The sequence below is a fragment of the Berghia stephanieae genome, chromosome 2, assembly GCF_034508935.2.
Source record: "Berghia stephanieae isolate SIO BIC M18660-M18661 chromosome 2, UCSD_Bste_1.3, whole genome shotgun sequence".
Taxonomy (NCBI): Eukaryota; Metazoa; Mollusca; class Gastropoda; order Nudibranchia; family Aeolidiidae; genus Berghia; species Berghia stephanieae.
This window is the reverse complement of record NC_088361.1, coordinates 77913805-77923804: the sequence shown is the minus strand read 5'-3', so window position 1 is coordinate 77923804 and position 10000 is coordinate 77913805. Positions and strand designations below refer to the sequence as shown.

General features: G+C 36.5%; 1 protein-coding gene across 1 annotated transcript in view; it reads right to left on the bottom strand.

Annotated features, from left to right (window-relative positions):
- Positions 1-10000, bottom strand: part of LOC144964014 (uncharacterized) — a 139118-nt gene that overhangs the window by 8189 nt on the left and 120929 nt on the right. Inside the window, exons 15-22 of the mRNA XM_078897959.1 lie at positions 9159-9790; positions 8189-8443; positions 6881-7008; positions 5670-5894; positions 4973-5092; positions 3954-4134; positions 2966-3241; positions 515-668 (exon numbers count right to left, since the gene is read on the bottom strand). Of these exons, the coding sequence (XP_078754085.1) occupies positions 515-668; positions 2966-3241; positions 3954-4134; positions 4973-5092; positions 5670-5894; positions 6881-7008; positions 8189-8443; positions 9159-9790 (1971 nt within the window). The remainder of the gene's footprint in view (positions 1-514; positions 669-2965; positions 3242-3953; positions 4135-4972; positions 5093-5669; positions 5895-6880; positions 7009-8188; positions 8444-9158; positions 9791-10000) is intronic.

Here is a 10000-nt window from a genome sequence, read left to right as displayed (position 1 = left end):
TAATGATGATGATGATGATGATGATAATAATAATAATAATAATAATAATAATAATAATAATAATAATAATAATAATAATAATAATAATAATAATAATAATATTAATAATAATAATAATAATAATAATAATAATAATAATAATAATAATAATAATAATAATAATAATAATAATAATAATCCAAGTAAATAATAACACTGAACATTTTTTCTACGACAGAGACAACACTGCTACCGATAACGTACTCATTTTACACTTGAGTGCGGTGAGTGAATGTGAGTAAAGCATCTTTTCCAAGAACAAAATTGCGCCACAGACGGTGGAACTCGAACCACAGAATTACCGTCCTAGCAAAGGCGAGTGTCATACCGTAAGGCCACCAAGTAACAATGACATCGTTTTCACGACGAAAACATGAACTACGATATCTCTACGATATCTAATTATGGATAGAAACACGCGTGATAACACATTAAAAAATTATTCACAACGTAACGAAGAAAAGAAAATCAATACCTCATGAATGTACTTTCCATCAGGGTTCTTCTCCGAACCTTGAATCGTGACTTCCGGAGGCTCACAGGGTTGTTCTAGAATGAATACTTGTTTGGTCACTTTCTGACGACTCACGGGATTCTCTGCTTCAAGGGTCACAGCGTACTCTCCGACTCTGTAGATGTGAGTTGTTCACATTATAAGTTATTTAAGACGTATGGTTTACATTGTAGGTCGGATATGGATAAATGAGGGGAAGAAAGGTTGTGAGAGTAGGACATGGAAGGCGAAGTGGTTAAGGCATTGCACTGTGACCCGAAAGGTCCGAGGGTTGAGCCCCGCTTCAGGAACTTTCGTTTTTTCCTTGGGCAAGATTGTTAACCCCTAATTTGCTCACTTGGACAACATGGGCGATTCCTGTTGACATCAGACATCTTGTTTGATGAATTATCTATATTCCTTCATGGAATGCCTAGGCGACGACAGCTTATGATGTCGTGGTAGAAGGGCATAATAATTTTTTAAAATCATGTGGCATTTATACTGAGGGTTTGAGATCGATTAATATAGGAGAAAGGGGAGGTGGGAGGTGGACCTAGAGGACCCGGGTAGGATTCCTAACCCATTTCATTATTTCTTGTGCTAAATTTGCCAAATTGCTCAGTGGGACAACATGAGTAATTCCTGCTGATATCTTGCCTTTGCTCTATACTACTACTAATACTACTACTACTACTACTACTACTACTACTACTACTACTACTATTTACTACTACTACTACTACTACTACTACTATACTACTACTACTACTACTACTACTACTACTACTACTACTACTACTACTACTATACTAACTACTATACTACTACTAACTTACTATAACACTATATACTACTACTACTACTACTACTACTACTACTACTACTACTACTACTACTACTACTAAACTACTACTACTACTACTACTACTCACTACTACTACTACTACTAACTACTACACTAATACTACTACTACTACTACTACTACTACTACTACTACTACTACTACTACTACTACTACTACTACTACTAATACTACTACTACTACTACTACTACTACTACTACTACTACTACTACTACTAATAATAATAATAATAATAATAAAGCATTTATAAAACACTTCCACTCAAAGGTGCTCAGGGCGCTATTTAAAAAAACACACTAAAAAAGGTAAATTCAATAGTTAATCAAAGCACAAATTAAAAATTACAAGTGACTAAAAGGCACGGGAAAACAGTTCTGTTTTCAGATTCTTTTTAAAAAATTCAAATGATGGACTGTTCTAGTTTTAAAACTTATGCTAGCTATTTCATAAACGAGAGGCACTGATTCAGAAATATTTACTGTTAAAATTAGTTTGTTTTACGTTAACTCTCTCCTTACACGTCATTTTCGGGATTTTCCACAAAACTTCACACCCAACTAACACAATATTTATTTTTATCACTCAAACACAATAGCAGTAAAATTCTTGCGATACATAGAATTTCTTTAGCAAAATACGCTCTACAACATACTGTTCATTTTCATGAAATTTTATGATTTACAAAAGAAATATGTATAAGAAAAATGTTGGTTGTATCGTAAGGAATGTTACGATTTTCCTATAGTTGATAAGGAGAGGGTTAAGCAATTAATAGTCAGAAGGTCAAGTTTACAGATTGTCTTGTTTCAATCGAGAAATATCTTGGCTAAAGGGCAGAGTTGTTAGGGTTTTTATTTGTTCTAGAGTTCTTTTTTTTTCGTCATGAGTTCTCTGACTCTTACAAACACGTTATGGTCACTCTAGTTCCATTTATATGAAAGATTATAAAACAGTAAATAGTTAGATATGACTTTCAGACATTTAAAACAAAATGTAAAAGAGAAAAGAGAAGAGTTGAAGATACAAGAAGAAGATCTTAGGGCAATATATTACTGCAGCTAGTCTGACCCCATTTAAACTACAGAAAACTTGCCACGAGGGACACATTTCAATGGTTACAAAATATGCACGATAGGAATAAAAAATCGAACATGACGTAATAAATGGACAGTTGATAAAGTCTATAAGGGGAAATTAAATATTATCCTCTCCCACAAATAAATAAATCCATCTGATTGTCAGCCTCTCAACAAGGGACTCGAGAAAGAACCCAGGCAAAACCAAATGGTCTCATTCCGAAAGATGGACAAAAGCAGCATGTAAAGAACAAATGATATAGGGGATACAAAGGATAGGAAGGCTGTGGGCAGATAATGAATCCAACTGAAAACTGGGTCGGCCAACGCTCCAATGTCTTATAAAATTCCGCCCAGCATAAAGAGTTTCTTTTTAAAATATGATCATCGTACACAAAGACACAATGAGATCTTCATTTAAATTGTGAAATCACCGTAGATAAGCCAGTTAAATAAACCAGTTAAATAATTTAATAATTGGTAGACTTACCCCTGATATACATGCGTCACAGTGTTGTCCATAACGCTCCTACCATTTCTGAGAGAATTGTTGACTACCAGTGGCCTTGATCCGTCTCCGAAGTCCCAAGTCATAGTTAAAGAGTCACCAGACCAATAAGTGGCTATCATTTTCACAGGCTGGTGGACCAGTTTGGTGCCCGGCATAGAAATTCTAAGATGCTTCAGACGGGCCACTACATGTACTTGGATCACATCAGACTCGGAAGTACCCAAACAATTGTTGGCTGTTACTTTCACCAAATGTCTTAAATAAAAGTAAAAATAACAATACGAATTGTATTATTTAATTTAAATAGAAAAATCATAAAAGGACATAATGACATGAATTATTTGGCTCAAAATTTTGGGATCTTGATTATTGCCATACACTAATACAGCACAATTATACAATTCGGCCAGAAAACTCGTACTTTACACATCGCTCGATTAAAAAGATATCAAATTTCCCAAATTTATTGGGAAATGTTTATTTTAATTTCAAATCACACGTGCAATAACCACGATTTACTATTGCACAGACTGTCATCGTCTATCTAAATTCCTTATATCCATCTTAGTGACAGAATAGGGAGCAGGCACTGGCGTAATAGAACAAACTGACAGTGCCCGACAAAGCAGAAAGAAAAATGCAAGAAAAAATAAAAAAAACATCCTGAAAATTAAGCCCGCCTATGCTTTGGCTGGCCAGGGTTCAAACATATAGTTCCAGATTTGTATTTTACTTATATTGTGTCATTTATCTCTGAGAGTATGCTTAATGCTGAGTACTGTATTTTGACGGCCTGTAATTTGGAAACAACTTGCAAAAATTTATGTTATAAAACAGAAAGAGAGAAAGAAAGAAAGGTATAGAGAGAGAGAGAGAGAGAGAGAGAGAGAGAGAGAGAGAGAGAGAGAGAGAGAGAGAGAGAGAGAGAGAGAGAGAGAGAAAGAGTCTAAATCACAATTAATCTTACCTTCCAGATACGGAGTGTTTGTGGACGACTGTAGATTTCGACAACTGTTTAGGAGGTTCTTTAGGGCTGAGGACCCAATCGTACCAAACTCCAATATACGCAGACGGTGGATGGACAGTGGCGGTGTATGTAGTAGGCTCGCCAGCAACTACCAACTGTTCCTCAGTGGTAAGGTTCACACCTTTAATGTAAATAGAATACAAGCCGTTTACTGAAATTTCTCAGGTATTATCTATCATATCTTAAAAAATGACTTCAACTGTTATATATCGCGATTTCCTCTAACGCGTTTAACAATGGTATGCGAGCAGCACTTAGGATGTAGAAGGAGACTGGATGACCGTAACGCGCTTTAGCAATATTTTGACAGAGACAACACTGTGATAACTCATTTTACACCTGATTACGGTGAGAGAATGTGAGTAAACACCCTTGCCTAACTAAAATGGCCAAGGAATCTAGCATTTAGCCTGGTTATTGAAGTGTTGCAAAATTTCTTAGAATAATAGAGGATTCTATCACTAAGTCATTCCAACCAGATCCATGTTCAACTCTGTTATCAATACCCTGATGTGTGGAGGGTTATGATAAGAAATATGAACTCTGAGATTGTTTCAATGTGAGCACTTGTATCTATTCTCCACCATAACTCAGCGTTGCTCAGCGGTACGGTCTTTGCTTCGTACCCGAAAGGTACCAAGTTCGATCACAAACCGCTGTGCTGTGTGGCCTTGAGCAAGTCACCTCGCCCTACACAGCGGCTAACGTCTGGGTTATTCCAGTCTTTCCTCGGAATAGACCCTAGAGACAACTTTGCCCTATGGGATGAATTAAAGGAACTTCATTATTCTTATTCTTTTAAACATTTATTTAATTAACCCCCAGGCTTTATATCTGTGACTGACAATTCAATTTTAAGCACCGAGTTCACACGGACATAATACCATTTGAGACGATAAGATACAAATATGTTTTATTTCAGAATATGAAAGGAAACTGGTGGCAAATGTCAAAGCTACCTGTGATGTCTTCCACGACACTAATAGTGACATAATCAATCTCTTGGCTGATGGTGTTGATAGCGATGACTTGAACGATTTCCCTGCCGATGCTCCTGTACTGGTGTTCCACTAAATTACCTGAAATACACCATGCATTAGAATCTATAAGTTTCTATACATTTTTTTTCAAAACTTTAATATGGACGTATGTATTGTTCTAACTAATCATCATCATCATCATCATCATCATCATCATCATCATCATCATCATCATCATCATTATCATTATCACATCGAATTGTCATCATCATCATCATCATCATCATCATCATCATCATCATCATCATCATCATCATCATCATCATCACCATCATCATCATTATTATTATTATTATCGTCATCTTTGTCCACAAACAACATTACTGCCACATCCACCATTAACAACAATAAAAAATCAGCAAAAGAGCACAGCAATAGCAACGACATGTGATAAAACTGCGTCACGTCCAAAAAGTATTGTCCTATTTAAATTTATGATATAGAAACCGGTATAAACTCCGGCTCCATAAGCTTCATTTATGGCTCAGAGGGTTTACCATTACTTCAAAGAGTCATCATCATCATCATCATCATCATCATCATCATCATCATCATCTATCTCTCTCCCTCTCTCTCTCTCTCTCTCTCTCTCTCTCTCTCTCTCTCTCTCCCTTACCAGCATCTATTCTTTCCGTTTCATCGTCCATCTTCCAGTGAAAAGAAACATTCGTCCCCGACAAGACGGTGGCCTTGAACGTTGCCTTCTCGCCGTACTGCACACATGAGGATGTCTGAAGATCTAAACCGGTGACGGGAATCTGAACCACAAAAGGATCGTCAAGGGCAGCAGTGACACTATTCAGGGCATTGGAGGCTGTGACTCTTACCGTGTAGGTGCCGACTTGAATGGAATAAGAATAATAAATATAATAAACAAAATTCCCTATATTAATCCCCGAGGGTAAATTAGTCTTTGCGGTCTATCCCAGGAGAAGACTGGAACAACCCAGAAGTCAGTCACAGCACAGGACCGCAAAGTGAACCAGAGCGAGGATACCTGCTGCGGGAAGTCCAACTCGTATTTTTGGAAACAAAGCAAAAGCCATTCCAGCCTAGCTGTCCCCAACAGAAAGAAAAAAACAACAACAAAAATATGACCACGAACCATTTTGTTGACGAATGCATGGATTAATGAATGAATGAATGAATGAAGGAAGGAAGGAAGGAAGGAAGGAAGGAATCTCATGAATGAATGGATGAATGAAGGAAAATATGAATGAATGAGGGAATGAATGAATGAATGAATGAAGAAAATATGAATGAAGGAATGAAGGAAAATATGAATGAATGTAGGAAGGAATATGTGAATGAATCAATATATGAATATATGATTGAAAGAATATATGAATGAATTAATCAATTAATTAATTAATTAATAGATTCATGAATGAATGAATTTTATAAATGACTTCCACATGCGAAGAGTCTCTGGGTATTGAGGATTGAATCTGGTACTATACGATAAAGTAATGTACCAAATTATTATATAAAAGTGGCTTGACAGGGAAACGTGCGTAAGGTCACAAGAAGCAAAGCCAGATAACAATAAAGTACCGGTTGTGTCTTGAAAAGACGTTTACAATCTTTTAGAGATATCAGATTCTTAACGGAGAAAATAGATGGTGCGGGATTTTCCAAAGAATAAAAAAAATCGATGTGAAAGAGATGGTATAAGAACAGATATTATATCAAGAGAGCATGTGAAGGTAAATGCTCCATAAGACATTGAAATAAATGAAGACTCGCCCAGATTCAAGTACGAAATATCTGAGGCTTGGAAAGTTTAGAAGTGGACATGAGCGGCATGTAATGTTTTGACTTTCTCACCTTTTTTGTACACATGTGGCGCCTTGCCGGTTGTTCCCGTTGTCCACGGCATTTCCATAACGCCGGCCACTGTGGTTTGTGAACCGTCACCAAAGTCAAAGGTAAAGGACACTGATGAACCATCAGATCTTTCAGGATACATTAGAAAATAATGTATAATTATATGGAAATACAAGTCAGTGATCATTCTTCTCAAGTTTGGTTAGCTTGCTATATTATATGGGGCGGCGTGGCTCAGTGGTACGGTCTTTGCTTCGTACCCGAAATGTACCAAGTTCGAAAACCCGCTGCGCTGTGTGGTCTTGCAAGTCACCACGCCCTGGGTCGGTTTGCGACGCTGAATTGCGGGGGATGTCTGGGTTATTCCAATTTTTTCTTGGAATACGCATTTAAGACAAATGTCCACTACGGGATGAATAAAGCGAATTTTGATTGTAATCAATTAATTCATTTATTGATATCACGAAAAGCATTCTGCGATAGAATAGCGTCTTATCTGTTTAATGCTTCATACAACGTTATAAACTCGAGCTCAATCATTATGGTGGTTTTGATAGACCATGTTTATGAAATCATTGATGGGACTTTGACAACCCGGGTCTGAAATACGGCGATATTAATACAATTTTCATAGAACATTCGTGTCTGCTTCTTTGTGAGCCGACAAATCTAGTCACGAGAAGGCTTGGTTATTTTACATAGAAAGATCTTTCTGAAGTAAAAAAAAATGGTGAAAAGTTAGAGTATGACACAGTGCCAGACAAAGCAACTAAAATACTCAAGAGCACGATTTACTATTCGACTTCTTGATAGGACTCAATAGTTTCAAAAGTGATAAAAATTCAGTCATCTTATAAATAGGCTCCTCCATAATAAATAATTATTATAATACCTTGATGTTGTATAGATCTGATAAGGATTAATAATTGATTGTAATAGGGACCAAGAAAAGGAGAGTAAAAGATACTCCAATTTCTTTGACGCTTTCTTCCTCTTTTTAGAAACAACTTGTCTGTTGGTTTAAACCTGCCCTTTTTTATAAAGCCCAACAAAGAGACGTATAATGTTAGGAGCTTTAAAAAGCACACATGACTTTCGTTGCAGTACCCCCCCCCCCCCACACACACATAAAATAATGAAAAAACATCCCCCCCCCCCTTAAAAAAATAAAAATAAATAACAACAAACTTAAAACACGAAAACAAGCAAATACAAGTAATTTAATTTAATGCACATCAAAAATAAAAATGTTATTCTAACTGAATTTGTTGTTTTATGTGAAGGAAAAAGAGTCGTTGAAATACTCACCTTGCATCAAAGATCACATCGGATGTGACGACTTGGTTGTTAGGACCAGGTTTATCCAATGCAGCTGCTCCCTGCACTTCTCCAGCTTTGGTATGATGGGCTATACTGACTTTGGTGACTGGTTCAATGACGTTGATTTTGTAGGATAACTTCTTTATTATACCCTTGGGTTGATTGGGACTCGTAATCTTGACCTTGACCTCGTAAACATCTGGAATTCCAAACCCGTGTATAGCGGTGCTTGTTCGACCTTCACTGATGAGAAATTGAAAATTTACATTAAAGAAATCGGATGATCTCATTGCTTAATCTTTTCACGTTTCAGTGAAATGAAATTAAGATCTCTCCCCAAGATCATTAAAATATATCGCTCTATTTCAAAAACCTCAATTAATCAATCACTCAAACAAACAATCAATCACACAATTGTCAGACCAGCATTTGGTTATAAAACATGCATTTGCAGTGTTCTAAGATTCTATGGTTGACTTAGGATCTTTGAAAACAAGATAAATGCCAAAGTAGTTAACGAGTGTTTTCTAAACTGTCAACTCATAAAATGTGGAAAGATAAGACAAACTAGCGAAATTAAATTATCGCTAACATAGATGGATAGAAATGGAAGGCCCTGTTTTATAGAAAGATCGATCGCCAAAATTAGAAAGCCTTGTTTTTGGCACTCTTAGTAGCTGGATCTCCGATGACCAAAGCTGACGAACTGGGGAGTAGGGGACAACAAGTTCATGAATGTAGCTCGGATATCGGGAATATATCGCGTTGAAACAAAAAGGGCAATTTTGTATTTTATTCAGATTGTCTGATATCATTGAATGCTCTTACTTTGAGTTTGTGAACGCCTTATCTAGAGAAACTAGTCGAATATTGAAAGAAATACAAAACAAATATATCTCCAAAAAAAAAAAAAAGTTTAGTCATCTAATATGACAAACAGGCTAATGTTTTTGCATACCTTTTTACAGATGACGGCATATTATTGTCAGAGAAATCCCAGTGAAAACGTAAATTCCGCCCGGAACTGACTTCAGCAGTCACGACAAGTTCCTCGTTGATGGACATAACAGAACCATGATTGGTCTTAAGTGTAATAGTTCCTATTTTCTCTTCAACAACGACTGTCTTTATCTTTTCCACCACGGATATCCCATTATCAACTTTCACACTGAGGTTGTAGTGGCCCGACTGGGTATATACATGCTGAAGACTAACTTTATACAAACGAGATTCTTCGTGGATCTCGGGGTATTCAGACCAACCATGATCATTACTTTCTACATTATGTTCTGACAACGTTGCTGTCTCCAATTGCTCTGGCAGGCTATTTAGCTGATTGTCATTTGTCTGTAATACACTTTTGGTGTTGCCATCTCCGAAATCGCATAAAATGTTGAAGTTAGGGCCTCGTGCATTGATATGTATGCTGATGTTGGTGATCAGATCTAGTACAGTAGGTGGAATTGTCACATTGACTGCCTTGATTGGGTATTTAGCCCATATTGTCACGGAGATTTCAGCCTGGCTGATATCATTGAATGCTCTTACTTTGAGTGTGTGAACACCTTGTCTGGAGAAACCTGTGGAGTACTGAATTAAATATTTTTAAAAATTATATTAAAAAGTTTGAAATCATCAAATATGAAAAGACTTATTTTTAAAAAAATCTGCACCCTAACAATTATGTCTACCAAAGTTGGCCCAGCAAAGGAAACATGTTTTTAAAAATCCAAATTTAACCCGTCATACAATTATCGGCTGAGATAGCTAAGACATTGCATTGTAACCTGGGGTCTTGGA